Source organism: Solanum pennellii, chromosome 2 (assembly GCF_001406875.1).
Source record: "Solanum pennellii chromosome 2, SPENNV200".
Taxonomy (NCBI): Eukaryota; Viridiplantae; Streptophyta; class Magnoliopsida; order Solanales; family Solanaceae; genus Solanum; species Solanum pennellii.
This window is the reverse complement of record NC_028638.1, coordinates 35,138,114-35,154,324: the sequence shown is the minus strand read 5'-3', so window position 1 is coordinate 35,154,324 and position 16,211 is coordinate 35,138,114. Positions and strand designations below refer to the sequence as shown.

At 36.2% G+C, this 16,211-nt stretch overlaps 1 protein-coding gene and 1 long non-coding RNA gene across 2 annotated transcripts; one reads left to right on the top strand and one right to left on the bottom strand.

Annotated features, from left to right (window-relative positions):
* Positions 1–607: 607 nt before the first annotated feature.
* Positions 608–3,391, bottom strand: LOC107011663 (plant intracellular Ras-group-related LRR protein 4-like). Its single transcript, XM_015211246.2, has 3 exons — positions 2,269–3,391; positions 1,243–2,156; positions 608–1,147 (listed from the first exon to the last, which is right to left on the bottom strand). The coding sequence occupies exons 1-3, from the start codon at positions 2,906–2,908 to the stop codon at positions 998–1,000; spliced, it is 1,704 nt and encodes a 567-aa protein (XP_015066732.1). The 5' UTR covers positions 2,909–3,391; the 3' UTR covers positions 608–997.
* Positions 3,392–3,530: 139 nt separating this feature from the next.
* Positions 3,531–6,343, top strand: LOC107011664. Its single transcript, XR_001455914.2, has 4 exons — positions 3,531–4,369; positions 4,458–4,561; positions 4,836–4,913; positions 6,060–6,343. It is a non-coding gene; the product is annotated as an uncharacterized LOC107011664 (long non-coding RNA).
* The last annotated feature ends 9,868 nt before the right edge of the window (positions 6,344–16,211 follow it).

Genomic DNA, 16,211 nt, shown 5'->3' with positions numbered 1-16,211 from the left:
ATACTTTGATATGATATATACCGTATTGAATATCAAAAAATTTAAAATGTATTCCATATATCATACGAGTATCATAAATCAAAATCACAGTATCAAAGATTTGAATATAAATAGTAATTTGGAATATACAATACCATTTCTACCTCAACTTTTCACTGCCTTTTTGGTAAAGGGGTTGTGTCCCGGGCTCTCGCGTTTGTTTACTTGCTTTACATGTATGTCTCTCTGAAAAAGTCTATGGTAAAAAGTTGAAATTATTGGATTAGTATAATTTAATCTCTTTGTTTAAGCATTATAGCAAGTTGTTAACCAATATAATGACATTTGCCTAACAAATTGCCAGCCTTTTTTGAACGTTGAGGACCACATGAAGAATAATTTAGGATTTAATATTAGAAAACTGATTACATTAGTTGCTTTTAACTTCAAGTCGAAGTCATTTGTGTTGTTATGAAGATAATGACGATAGTTTCAACTCATAATAATTCATTCAACAACAGCAGATATTTTCCTCCCTCGTCATAGCCGTGTGATATCGATTTTTACAAGTGATTTTCGAACATACATGATAAAATTACAAAGAACCAACTGGCAAAAAAGAAACATGTGGTAACACAAAAAAAATAGTGATAATTCTGTTGGAATTGAAGCTCACTTCCAGCTCAATTTCACTGTAGGAGGGATAACAAAAGCATGTGAGCCATTCCCTTACAACCCAACATTTTATTATTGTAATTAATGCAGCAAACACGTCTCGTGCACCATATACATTTATTAACTCACAACATCAAAGGACAAGAATTGAGGAGAATTATTAAACAACAAATGTGTAAGAGCTAACAACTATCCAACCCCAGTCTGCTGGATCAGTGCCATGAATACTGGATCACCAGCTGGTTACTGAATACTAAACCTCCAGTTTTCTATCGCCAACAGACTAATAGCTGGAAGCAGAGGTAGTAAAGGGAACAAAGTTACCAGAGAGTTTATACGTGTGTCACGCTTGGACGACATAGTCTATACCATTGCGCTTACGTTTGTTGGATCTTGAAAAACAGCATATCTGAGCCCATGATTTCTTTTGCTTAACTGGTTGTGGCTTCGCGTCCCTCTTTTCAACAAGATCAGCCATATGCTGCACAACAGCCTGATGAGCAAAATAAACGTTCACGAGTCATCTATCAAAACTAAACCAAACAATTAAACATAATGATAGTATAGTAAAAAAAAAATCAAACACACCTGTGCTCCCATCTCGATAATGTTTCCTGGTGGCACTTCAACAGGATTTCCTTCTGTCTTTAGTACACGCAAACGCGAAAGCATCCTAAATGAATCTGGTAGAATTCGTATCTGGTTGTTACTCATATCCAGCTCCTCAAGCATCTCAAGGTTTCCAATGGATCTAGGGAGTGATTGCAGGTCCGCAAAGTTGTTGCTAATGTTCAGCTTTACGAGTGTAGTGGCAAAGCACAAGCTCTCAGGCACTGACTCAAGCTCATTGAAACTAACATTGAGCTCTTTCAAACTTGTTAAGGATGCCATAGTTGTAGGCAATTGCCTGATGTTATTGTACCTCACGGATAGAATCTCCAAAGAATCCATTCGTCCCAAGGCTTCAGGAAGAGCTTTAAGACGGTTATAGTCAGCACGAAGCTCTTTCAGCGAAGTGCATTGACCAATAGTGTGAGGAAGTTCATCTAGGTCATTAGTCTCAACGATCAGTTTTTTGAGACTAATAAGGGATCCCACTGCCTCGGGGAGCACAGATAGCATGTTAGAGCTAAGATCAACTTCCTCGAGGTGAGTTAACCTCGCTAAAGTCAAAGGCAATGTCTTCAGGTTATTGCCATTTAGATCTAGATAGACCAAGTTAAGCAGATCTCCTATTGAATCAGGAAGTTCAACAATTTTATTTCCATGCAAATCTAGTTTTTGCAATGATGAAAGACCCCCGATGGTAGTTGGCAGCACAGCAATTCGATTCTCAGACAAATCCAAAGTCACCAAATTTGATAGCTTCCCAAGTGAATCTGGAATCCATTCTAATTGATCTGACAGTTTTCTTCGAAGAATTAGCTCCTTGGTTCCTTTTTTGGCTGAAACTTCTATCAAACTAGCAAGCTTTATCAAGCTCATTTTTTCACCATTTTGACCTACAGATAAATGGCTTCTCCATTAAACGAATAATTATCACAAAATTTATCCAATTAAGCTAACAAAGTATTAAAAAACACATTAATGTTACAGGAAATAGATTAAACTTACCATTACTACGCTTCAAAGTGGTGTCGACAATCTGGGGCGCAGAAGAAGCGTTCTTAGAACGAAGCCCAACACCGATTCCATCCATTTGAAACGCAGTGGTCGGTTTCTTCAAGTAACTGTCGTCTCTTGTAACCAGTTCAGACACTTTAACAGGCTCTTTCTCACTATAAAAGCTGGACGAAGAAGACATAGTCGTAGTAGTTGCCGGAGAATTGAAACTACTACCGTTGAAGGAAGATGAATTGGCCAAAGACAAATTACTGGAATTCCTTGAAGAAGCATTATTAGGTTGAGGATTCGATGATAAGCATTTCGAAGCTCTTTGAATCAATTCATCGAACAGGTAATGAACATTTTCGAGATCTAACAATTTTAATGCCTCTCTCTTCTCTTCTTTACTCTGAAAATAAACTAAATTCCTCTGCATCTCTTGCAATATTTTGAATAGCTCTTCTGGTACATCTTTTCTTTTGTTTTGCCGCGCAATTGTCTCTAACTTCATTTGTTCCTCCTTGTCCATATTCATAATTAAAACTTTTGCTGCTTCAACTTCATCTATCCCTGGCCTTACTGGTAGTGATTTGTTAAGCCTCATCATCTCTTCCACAATCTCGTCAACAGACATTGCAGAGGATCCCATTTCACTCTCAATTTCGTCGGGAAAAAGACACAGCTACACACAGAAACCACCCACAGTATCCAGATTCGAATACACTGTTTGGGGTTTAGTTTCCAACAATTAAATAGAACAAAAACAACTTAGCTTTTTCAATCGAAACCTAGACAAAAAAAAGAAAAAAAATTGAGAAAGTTATAATTGATTTCTCCTGCTTTACAAACTTTCTAGAAGCACCAATCAAATCAAAATAAACGAACAAAACTTTACTTGTTTTTCGTGTTTTATACAGTAAAAAAACGAGTGTTTATGGCAGCATATAAAAAAAAATAATGAGAAAAAGCAAACCCCACTTAGCATTCAGAAACAGAACTCTCAGTTATACTATTCGCTGACATTTTTTCTTTAACAAGAAACTGAAGCTATAAGAAGAAGAGTTGTGTGAGAGAGAGTTTTTGGTTTGATGGAAAATCCAACGATAAATCCATTGAAGAGGTTACAATTTATTTATACAAAAAAATAATAATCTCCACAGCTGTTGCCTGTTGTTGCTAGAAATGGTAGGTTGATGTATTATTAGCACTTGCCAGTGTGAGGAATGAATTTATCATAACATAATAATTAATAATCATTTTATTGTAATGACCCTTATTGTCATTTTTAGTGTTTTATCTTCTGTACATCGTTTAGAGCGTTCCTACAGCGATTCTAAGTCATTTATGACTTGCTGGGACTGACAGATCGGTCACCTGGTCATTCGTTTTGTTATTGTGTGAGCTTTAGTATTTTTGAAGCTTATGAACCTTGAACGATCATTTTCGATCAAAAGTTCAAGAAGATGACATCAGAATCCAATTCTGACGATTCCATCAGTTCCGGAAGGGTCATTTTAGTCCAGTAGCATTGTCGACATGACTCCCAAAGTTTTCAGTGTGAGTTGGTGGGATTAGGCGTTTTAACTTTAAGTTTAAAGGCTAAGTTTGACTTTAGTCAACATTCTGAGTAAACGCGCTCGGATGAGAATTCCGTCAGCGCGGTTAGCTCCGGAATGTCGAGTTTGGTCTAGTTTGACCCTTCTTTCGGGTTTTGAGGTTTTTGATATTTTTCCGAGCCCTTTTGTGGTTTTTGACTTAAAATGGCCAATGGAAGTGGGACCCACATTTTATCGAGATGACCTCTGATGAAAATTTCGACTGCGCCTTTGAGTCCGGAATGTCGACTTTGGTAGGGTAGCATATCTATTTTATTTTTATCAGGTTCCGAACGGATTCCGAGCACCCGTCGGAGACTTTAAAGAAAGTAGGCAAAGCTGAATCTGGTGCAGCCCCTATAAAAACCCCAACTTTCAGCTTTATGTTTTACTTTGGAACTTGATATCTTGAGCGATACAACTCCGAATTGGGCGATTCAAAAGGCTAAGTTGTGAGATTTTTCGAGGGCAACACATTGGTGAGCTTGGAATCTGATTTGGGGACACGATTTGAGGTAAATTTTGGGTTTTAAATGCTGTCATAGCTCATTTTCGAGCACAAGTTTTGGGAAATTTCAGAAGGTGATTTCTTGGCCATTTTAGGTCCGAATCAAGTGATTCAAGAGCCTATATTGTGGGGTTTTTCGTGAGGATCGTCGTGGTGTGATTGGTTTTGGCTGTTGGAGCTTCATTTTTGGTAAAATCTGGTAAGTAGCTGCTGCCATTGTTGCTGATTTTTAGCTTAGGATTTGGGTTTTTTTTGTTGCATGTTAATGTTGGGACCGTCTTGAGTCCTGAATTGTGCTCCATTCTGCTATACAAGTTTCGAGAGTTATTTAGGACTTTTATTTGGGGTTAATTCGGGATTTCTCAACGCGGATCCCATTTTTTCCATTTTGACCGTGAAATTGACCCGTCTCCGTTTCTTGCAATTTTAGTGTTTAAATGACTGTAATAACGTTGTGACTCTATTTCTGATAGTGTATCAACGTTTCGAGGCCTTTTAGAAAGTAAAAGATCCGGGGAGTGAATTTTGGAGCGCGCGTGATCTGCGTTCAGGTAGGCTATGGTTTCTCTTCTTAGACTGAACTCGAACATGTGAATGCATGTTGATTAGTTGGAATTTGGGTTGGGTAGTTATTGGATCATGCATAGGTGTTAAAAATTATATTTTCGGCCTTGTTCTGAGAATTATCGGGTAACTGTGAGCATGTTTATATTGACCTTCTTTGCTATATGAATTACTTGTATGTTTGAATACTGGTTGTCAGAAGTATGTTGAGCCTTAGTTTAGGTTTGACTAGGGTTTTCCTTAGAAATGCATGATTCAAAGTCGGTAGGACTTAGTTTAGCCCCGACGTCGCTCGGCCGGCTTAAATCCTTGTAGACTGATGTAGCAGACTTGAGTCTGATAGTTTGGTATTTAGCTAGACGATGAGCTTGCTCTAGCGATAGTTACTCTTATTTCTTAGATGTTACGGCTTCTCGAGTTACGTCAGTGACAATGAATTCCGCTCCGTGATTCAAAGTTGAGTTTCTATTCGACTGTAAGGTCTTACATTGATTAGCTAAGTCTGGATGGTGTTCCATGGGTTTATATGATTATGGATAGATAAAGACTCTTTCAGCATGCTATATCGACATCTTTGTCGGGTATCCGGATTTAAGGTCCGGCCTCGACCATCCACATACTTATGTAGAGCATCCGGTTAGAGGTCCGGCCTCAAGTATGTAGAGCATCCGGTTAGAGGTCCGGCCTCAGTTACTTATATTTTGCAATTGGCTACTTGTGTAATTCTGGTGAGTGTCCGGTTCAAGGCCCGACCTCCGTACCGTCAGATTCTACTTTTTGGTTCGGTGTTCTTTGGCCTCGAGTTCTATTCTCCTTAAGTTATAGTTATTTCGTGTACGCGTCGGACTTATGGGGGTCCGTTCGGGTTTTTATTTAAACTTGTGCACGAGTGTACCTTCTGGGCTTATGGTGGGTCCAGTTAGGTGTAGTTAGCTTATTTATATTAATTTAGTTAGATCTTTATACACTCGTGTGCATTATTGTGTTACTTAGCCTTCCGTTCTTGACCTCTAGTTTTGTGATTTCCGCTTTTCATAGTGCTTTACTTTTCTAGTTCAGTCGGCCTATGATGCCTACTGGGTACCTGTTATTTGGTACTCATGCTACACTCTGCATCTATTTTCGTGATGCAGGTCCGAGCACCAGTAGTCAGCGTTGATCGAGTTTGGAGAATTTCTGGTCTGGAGACAGGGGTGAGCACACAGGGTTTTGTACTATTTCAGTCTCCATCTGTTTATATAAAGACTTGTCTTTTACTTTTCGAGACAGTCTAGTTTCGGTGGTCCACTGTTGGGACTTGTACTCGTTTTGTTGGTAGCTCTGTATTAGTGACTTCCAGGTTCTGGGAGGGATCCTTTATTGCATTTATGTTTTGGTTTGCTTATGTTGTTATAGTAATTTTTCTTAGTCTTGTTTAGTTTCTACCCTCACACCCATTATGTGTGGTTCTGGGTTGTGGTTTGGCTTACCTACTGATGGGTTATAGTAGGTGCCTTCATGGCTCGAGAAATTGGGTCGTGACATTTATACATACATATATATATATATATATATACATATATATATATATATATATATTTTAAAATTATATTCGCAATTCTCAAAATTTATGAAAGTTTACTCGATATGAATCTTAATAAAGTAAAGAGAACATGGTCAAAAATATCTTTAAATTACGTGAAAGAAATAAAAATACATTTTGTTTATTGTTTGGCTAAATAATGTTCTTACCGTTAATATTTTGCCTCAAAAATGTACTTGCAGTCAATAATTTGGTCAAGAAATGCCCTATAGTCACAAAATGAATCAAACATTCTCTTTTCCGAATAAATATATTATTTTTTCTTTTTAAACACATCTTTTTCTTAATTAAAATATTATTAAGGAACGCTATTCTTATTTTATTTCTTCTAAAATCACTTTAACAAATAAAAATATAGGAAAAATGAGCTTTTTTATCCATTAAAGAACAATAAGGGATTTTGAATCAAAGTATTGATAGTAAAAATATTTTTAACCAAATTATAAACGGAGAACATTTTATTTCTTTTACATAGTTTAAGAAGATTTTTGTACCAAAATATTAATAATAAAAATATTTTTTAGCCAAACTATAAATAGATGTTCTTTTTATTTCTTTCACATAATTTAAGGATATCGTTAACTTTTTATCCTAAATAAAAAAATGTAATAGCATAAATTGGGATGATAAATTCATAGAAAAAAGAAGCAAACAGTGGACTTGATTATGACTTATCGGTTATTAACGATTGTGTTTTGTTTTTATATTTCGATGATAACAGAAGAATTTTTTATTTTTTTATATATGATATCGGATATTGTTTTTTTTGTTTCATATTAATTGATTATCTTACCTAAAAAAAGTAATTTTATACTAATTGTTATTAATGAAATGTTTTTTATTTATTCTCACAATTAATTTTTTTTAAAAAAATACTTACATTTATTTATAACAAAATTAAAATATTTTGTAAAAGGTGAATTAGTGAAATTATTTTGTTTATTTATGACTTTTTTTTTTTAGATATGTGTGTAAAAACAATCAGTTAATATAGGACGGAGCAGTATTCTTTTGTTAATTGAAGTTAGATCTTCAGCATCTGCACTAACAAACTAATAATATACAAAACGTTACTAGTATTTTCAATACCGACAAATATTTGAGTGGTATTTAAGTGAAATAAATATTTTTTTTACTCATAAATTTTAAGTTCATAAAAAATAATATCATTAATTTTTATTGTACTTTTTTATTGTGTAGTAGATATATGTCACGTGTACAAAATAAATATAAGAGGTCAAAAGTTTTACCTTCTACTTTTATGAAGATTTTTTATTTTTTCTTACACTAAATGAATTTATTGAAATTTAAGTTAAAAGTATCTTTAACCTAAATCTTTTTGTTTGTAATTCTTCAAGATTTCATTTATTTATTTCAACATTGTATTTGTTTCTCTCTTTTCTTTTCTTTTTTGTCTTTATAAAAATGGATCTTAGGTGTTCATGTGTTCTTATTTGAAGTTTGAATGAAATCAATTTTGAAAATTTGAATATCTCACAATTTTTATTTATGCTTACTTTTTAGAATAACTTAAAATGTTAACCAAAATATAAATAAAATTGAAAGAGCATTATTATATATAAATATTTTGAGTTTCATATTATTTAGTATAAAAATATTACTCCTTTTTTTAAAGAAATAACAAGAAAAATATTTGTAGAATTGTATATGGCAGTAGAATTGCAACTGCTTGGGGGTTTTCCATTAGCACAACGAATATATATAATTACATAATTACAATGGGCTTAAGCCCAGTAAACGTAAACCTAAACCTATTCTAACACTCCTCCTCAAGTTGGAGCATGAACATCGTGAATGCCCAGCTTGGATAAGAGAAATGAAAAGTTAGGATGAGACAGAGGTTTAGTAAACAGATCAGCTCGCTGGAGTTTTGTGGGAACGTAGTGAGTCGAGAGTTCGCGACGTCGTACACATTCCCGTACGATATGACAATCAATGTCGACATGCTTCATCCGCTCATGAAATACTGGATTAGCTGCGATATACAGGGCAGATTGGTTATCACAATATAACCTCGGAACTGAGGTAGTCGCGACTCCAAGACATCCGAGGATGTGTTGAATCCACCGAATCTCGTAGCAAGTGTCAGCCATGGCCCGGTACTCAGCTTCGGCGGAAGAACGAGATACTGTAGGCTGTTTCTTGGTCTTCCAAGAAATAGGAGATCTCCCCAACATAACAAAATACCCGCTGACAGACTTTCTGGAGAGTGGACATGTAGCCCAATCTGAGTCACAATAAGCCATAATCTGTAAGTTACTGTCTGCTCTGAGAAGAATGCCCTGACCTGGATGACCTTTGATGTAGCGTAGCACTCGCATAGCAGCATTGAGATGGTCAACTCTGGGCTCGTGCATAAATTGGGACAGGAGATGTACCGAATAAGCCAAGTCCGGACGCGTAATTGTCAAATAGATGAGACGACCAACCAACCGGCGATATTTGCTGGGATCGCGAATTGGTGCGCTGGTCGACGTGGCCAGGCCATGACCTGGAGACAAAGGAGTCGAGGCTGGTTTGCAGTCAGTGAGTCCGGCCTCCTGCAGAATTTCTAGTGCGTATTTGCGTTGGCACAGCACTAAACCAGTTGACGAACGGGCACATTCGATTCCCAAGAAATATTTTAAAGGCCCCAAATCCTTCAGCTGAAAGCAGTTGTGCAAATATTTTTTGAATGAAGCACATAGATTGAGGTTGTTACCTGTGACTAAGATGTCGTCTACGTAAATCAGGATGGCCAGAAAGTCAGCGCCGCGTCGGAAAATGAAGAGAGTATGATCCTTATGAGCTTGTTTGAAACCATAGCGCCTCAATGCAATTGTCAGTTTTGCAAACCAATTTCTGGGTGATTGGCGGAGACCATATAGAGATTTTTTCAGTCGACATACTTTGCCTGGGTGGGCATTCGAGTAACCTGGTGGAAGTCGCATGTAGACCTCTTCAGTAATATCCCCATGTAAAAAGGCGTTATTTACATCAAGTTGGTGAATCTCCCAATTCTTGGCAACGGCAACGGACAACAAAATTCGCACAGTTCCCATTCGGGCAACCGGAGCAAACGTATCCGTATAGTCTGTTCCAAATTCCTGATGATTTCCTAGAACAACCAGTCGTGCCTTGTCCCTTTCTTTAGATCCATCAACATGGAATTTTGTCTTGTACACCCATTGACATCCTAGAGCTCGTCTACCGGCTGGAAGATCAGTCAACACCCAAGTCTGATTGTTTTCCAAAGCTCGAATTTCTGAGTGCATAGCCTCCCTCCAATTTGCAAATTTTACAGCATCCCGAAATGATCGGGGGACGTCTGTAGCAGAGAGTGCAGCCAAGAAACCACGATACCTGTCGTGCAATTTTTCATAATGAATGTAGTTAGTGATAGGGAACCGTGTACCTGAACGATGGGTGATCGAAGGGCGTGTAACGGGAGGTACGTGAGCGGCAGATTGACACACATATTCAGAAAGGTAACCGGGTGGATGGCGAACGCGACTTGACGTTCGAGCAGGTGGTGGACCTGCGTCTTCGTCGACGGGAGGGGGGGCTGTTGCAGGTTCTGTGGAGGCAGTGGAGTCGGGCTGTTGTGGCATATTGTTGGTCTGCTGATTAATGGTAACAGTGCTTGGGTTGGGCGACATGGTTGAGACAGTGACGAGAGAGTCTGCTGTTCGTTGGGCTGTTGGTGTGGCAGTGACGGGAAAATCTGCTGTTCTTGGGACTGTTGGTGTGTGTTGCGTGGGCTGCTGGTTGGTAGGTGTAGGTGCGAACGGAAATATCGTTTCATCAAACGCGATGTCACGCGTATGAAAGAAGCGATGAGTTTCCAAATCGTATACCCGCCAACCTTTCGTCCCGGAAGGATAACCTAGGAACATACATTTTATACTGCGAGGGGCGAATTTGTTGGGTGGACGCTGGATATTGCGGACAAAACAGAGACACCCGAAAACACGCAAGTGGGAAATATCTGGTGGAGTTGTATTTAGCATTTCGAATGGAGACTTGCCACCGAGGACACGGCTAGGTGTGCGATTAATGAGGTAAACTGCAGTACGGACACATTCCCCCCAAAATTCGACTGGTAGCGACGCTTGGAACATTAAGGAACGTGCCACGTTTAAAATGTGACGGTGTTTGCGCTCGACTCTCCCATTTTGTTGGGGGGTTCCGACACATGATGTTTGGACAAGGACGCCCATGTCGTGGTAGAACTGACGAAGAGGGTTATTCAAGAATTCGGTACCATTGTCAGATCGGATAATTTTTATAGTTTTATGGTATTGAGTTTGGATCAAGATAAAGAATTGTTTTAAGCAAGTTGTGACTTCACTTTTATCGCGTATGAGGTACACCCATATAGCTCTAGAGTAATCATCTACAATAGTCAAAAAATAATGTGACCCAGAAGATAGACAGGTAGAATAAGGACCCCATAAATCACAATGAATTAAATCAAAAATGGAAGCAACTTTATTAGAACTTGTAGGAAATTTTGAGCGAGTTTGCTTGGAATAAAAACAAATCTCACACGACTCCAATTGTTTGATATCTAAGGGGGTTTTATTAAAAGGAGGGGAACATAAAATTGTAGGAGATGGATGACCCAATCGCTTGTGCAACAACTCGACTTGGTCGACTCTAGAAGCGGACACGAAAGCTTGAGACTGGAACACGTATACCCCGTTACGAGCTGTACCCCGACCAATCTCCATTGTCGAAACACGGTCCTGTAACACGCAACAACAATCATCAAAAATCACACGACACTTGTTGGATTTAATCAGGCATCCAACAGAAATCAAGTTGAATTTCAGATTAGGGACGAACAACACATTTTTCAATATTAGATTGACAGAAATTTGTACGCTACCACAGTAATTTGCCACAACACGAGTGCCATCCGGGAGACCAATAGAACACTCAGGAACAGGTATAATATCATAAAGTGAGGAAAAATTACCCGTCATGTGATGTGAGGCACCACTATCAATTAACCAATCGGGTGACAAAGCATGAACCGTACCCGTGTTATTTCCTGATTGTGTAGGAGTATCAAGCATGTGCAGCAGTCGAGTCATTTGCTCAGTCGACAGTCCTGGAAAGTTGCCGCCTTGGCTGCTGCCTGTCGTGACTGCTGGTGAGTTTGGGCTGTCTGCGTGTGCAGCCATGCCACCGCTGCGACCTGAAGGTTGTTCGCGGCCAGACTGTAGACCACGACCTCCTCGACCCCCTCGTCCTCCCCCACGACCCCTTCTTCCTCCATTGGGAAAACCAATCAAAAGAAAACACCTTTCAGTGGAATGACCATTTTTCCCGCAATGAGTGCATTTGTACTTCGGAGGTGGTGTGGGTTGAGTTTCTACGGCGAATGCTAGTCCATCGGTCTGTTCATCACGGTTGCGCACAATCGACTTGTGTCTCTCCTCTTGAGAGACAAGATAGTAAGCTTCATTAAGAACGGGAAGTGGGCGGGTGCCGAAAATCTGGGAACGAGTGGATCCGAATTGTGTATCATCGAGTCCGAGAAGAAACGCATGTGTTTTCTCCTCCTCAAATCGAAGACGCATTTTCGCTGCTGCAGGACATATACACCCACAAGTTGGATCAATCGAACCATACAATTGGTTCCAAATAGTTATAAACTGATTGTAGTACGAGACTACAGATTGACCTTTTTGTCTCAACATTTGTAGATCGGACTTTAATTGCCACGATTTTGGAGCATTCGTGCCTCCGTACCTTGCCGTTATATCAGTCCATAATTCGTGGGCAATTTTGTAAGAGACGATACTTGGCTGAATTGTCTCGTCGGCACTGTTAAAAATCCATGAACATATAATTGAGTTGTTTGCTTTCCAGGCATCAAGTTCCAACTCGTTCGTGGGCTTTGGAAATCCCTTTTCATATAAAAAACCAATCTTGCTTCTGCCTTCGAGTGCGTTACAAACAGCTCGCTCCCAAACGTCAAAATTATCTCCCTTCAGTAGGTATTTAGTAAGAGAATTACTTGGTCCTTCAGACGGGTGCAAATAGTAGACGGAGCTTGGATCATGAATCGGTCGAATTTTCGCAGTGGAATCGACAGTCATGATTTTCTATGAAGTTGTTGGACTGTACAGATCCGAAGATCTGCGGAAATCAGGCAGATGGGCAGCGACGATATACTGCAGAAACGATGGTCGACAAATGGTCGACAACGGCGATGATCGACAATGACGATGGTCGACAACGACGATGGTCGACTCTCGGCTAGGATTTGATCCCTGGTCGAGGCTCTGATACCATGTAGAATTGTATATGGAAGTAGAATTGCAACTGCTTGGGGGTTTTCCATTAGCACAACGAATATATATAATTACATAATTACAATGGGCTTAAGCCCAGTAAACGTAAACCTAAACCTATTCTAACAATGATCTTGTATATGTGGTGCCATATATTTATCATACCAAGTAATGAAGATTGGAGGGGATTTCTTTTCCCTTTTAATGTATAACAGTAATTTAACCTAACCTAAAAAAAATTAGTACTCCTAATAAAGACATGTAATTTTACCCACCATGACAATAAAATCACAAAAGAAAAATTCGAAATTAAAGAAACTGAAGTTATTACTAATTCTAACAGTAAATACTTCTTTTTTAAATTTCGACCAAACATTATCCATGCTTATTTAATTATTTTAAATTTTGTATTTGTTCGTAAGGGAGATTATACTTTATACATTGATAAATTACCAAAAGAATTGAAATTATTTGAATCTTAAAATAGTGAGAGTATTTAAATGAGACATGTAGTAATTTGGTCTATTTTTTCTTATTTTTGGAGCAATCATTAAGAAGAAGAATATTTTTTAATATATAATGAGGTGTTCACGGATCGTTTTAGATCGGTTAATGTTTAAAATTAAAATCAAACCAACTTAATTAGCTTTAAAATTATCAAAATTAAACCAAAATATAGTATATATTTATCGATTTGGTTTGACTATCCGGCTATTAACTATAGACAAAAATAAAAGAAAAATCCATCCAAAACGTGAAAAAAGTAACAACAATCCATTTAAACGAAAATAGTTAGAATGACAGACATTACAAAACTTTCAATTGTTGAATTTATTATTAATAAAGCTTCAAAATTAATTATTTTGGCCTAGAAGAGAAAGAAAGTGATATTTTCAATCTTATAAAGAATTGTCATAACAAACTCATAAACATATAACCAATAAGATAAATATGCTCAGTTTGGACATTTTTCTTTCATAAGTAAATTATAAATAAATTTTGATGAACATTTTTCTTTCATAAGTAATTATAAATAAATTTTGATGAAAACACATATAAGATCTTTGAAATTGTTTACAAAAATAATATATTATATATGTATAATATAATTTATCGTATCAGTTCAGTTATTTCTTTGGGTTTTTTCTAATAAAACCATAGTCAACCCATATACCATTGGTTTTTAAAAATTTAAAACCAAATTAGACCTAACCCAATAAAAATTGGTTTGGTTCAATTTTTCAGTTTGAATCGGTTTTTATTCGAACCATGAACACCCTTATTATTGTAAAAATTCATGTAAAAATCTCACGTCTAGGACTAGAGAAATCAAGGATAGAATTTACTGTATTGATAGTATTGATATATTGATATGTTAGATCAATATTGATAGTATTAATATGTTAGATCAATATTGGTAGTATTGATATGTTGATCAATATTTGTAGTATTGATCGTATTGATCAATTTATTTATTGATGAATAATAATGTTAATATATACTCCTTATATAGGAGAGAATTGTAGAGTCCTAAGTTAACTATATTTAGAGTTCTACTACAATACATATTACTACTGTAATACTGATATTGCAATTATAAATAATATAAATCCTAATAGTACTATAATTCTAATAGTAATCCTAGTCGTAATATAATCATAATCTAATCCTAGTCAAAATATAATACTAATTAATATGATCAATTTAATCCTAGTGCGACTCTAATTCAACAACAATGTTGTAACTCGTCAGTAAGCTTCGTTGGACATGTTCCTTCGACATGTTCCAATTCACAGCTTCCTTCTTTATCAACACTTGCTGCAGACACGTTAGTCAGCTGTGTTGGACCTGTTTCCTTTGACATGTTCCAATCCTCAGCTTCCTTCTTCTTCAACAATTATATATATATTGTTAAGAAGTCTCACATCGAAAGAGGGATGAAAAATTAGTCTTCTTATATGGATTTGAACAAACTTCCCCTCATGAGTTACCTTTGGGATTGAGTTAAGTTGAAAAATTGAACCGTCACCAACAAGGTGGAGTTTAGATAGCTATTTTAATAGTTGGAAGATATTTTTGAGCATAAAAACGTAATGATAAAAATATTTTTGAACAAAAAAAATAAAAATGAAGAAGCAAACTGATCCATAGTTCAAAATATATTTAACTTTTTCTATAAATAAATAAAAATTCCACGTACACATATTTTTGACCAAGTCTAAGATCCTTATCAGAATCACAGGATCTTCGAGTTTACAATAAAGAATCACGAAATGATTCAAAGTCTCTTTCAATACTCATGGGTTCATAACTACCAAAGCTACTTTAAAATGCATATATTTCATCACACATTCTCTACCCATAATACTCACCACACACCTATATATATATATATATATATATATATATTACTTTTCACTCTTTTTTGTATTTTAAAGTTTAAATTAGATCGAATTATTTACTACTAATTAACGACATGAAAGTGGCAAATATTATTAATAAACTTGAGAGCTCAACTTACTGATCAATGTATAATCAAATTGTGATGGGATACAAATGAGAAGACGGTGTATTTGAAACTATTATGGATTAAAAATGGTTTAAACAATATTTTATTTTTATTCTTAAAAATGCAACAATAAGCTATATTGAAATTACATACGATTGAAAATTATTTTCACATTAGCGCTTTAGAAAAAATCTTCATTTTCAACCCGCCTTAAACATGTCTTCAACCTCGCTAACTATTAATTTTGATACTATTTGATGTGGTCAAAATAATAACATGACACCATGCAAAATTAACCATCGCAAATTATGATGGTGATAAATCAAAGGATAAAGAAAACTATATTAAAAGAACAAGATATTTAACAAAATTTGGTCTAAGTGATTTAATTATTGAAAAGACTAATATAGAAAACATATAACCTATAAGAAGATTAATTTTCCACTAAACAATACTCCTTAATTCACTACAAGTAGGAGTATATTTGATCGATGATTATATCACAAATATAATTGATTTGTATAAAAAAAAAACTAGCTATTAGAAGGAATTGTGACAGGCGAATGACGTTTGAGAGAGAGAAAGAGGCGAGAGTAATACAGTTGATTTGTAAAAATTTGATCCATAATTGTATCACAAATACAATTGATTTGTATCAGTGAAGACAATTGTATCAAAGAATGTCGCATCTAATTCAACTATATCAAGTATATTAAAGAATAAAATTTATATCCAAATATTAGCGTGATAAATTGTATTTGCCTTCTTGTGTGTTTGTGTTACGTTACCATTTTTATCTGTATCATTGACTATTACCTCTTGTTTCTTATCATTGACTATTATCATTTGTATATGTAATCATATGATGCTTTATGTATTGTATAATTAT

Coding starts and splice junctions, on each gene's coding strand:
- LOC107011663 (XM_015211246.2), bottom strand. CDS start 2,908: ATGGGATCCTCTGCAATGTCTGTTGACGAGATTGTGGAAGAGATGATG. Junction 2,157..2,268: donor CACTTTGAAGCGTAGTAATG/GTAAGTTTAATC, acceptor ATTTATCTGTAG/GTCAAAATGGTGAAAAAATG. Junction 1,148..1,242: donor TTATCGAGATGGGAGCACAG/GTGTGTTTGATT, acceptor TTTGCTCATCAG/GCTGTTGTGCAGCATATGGC.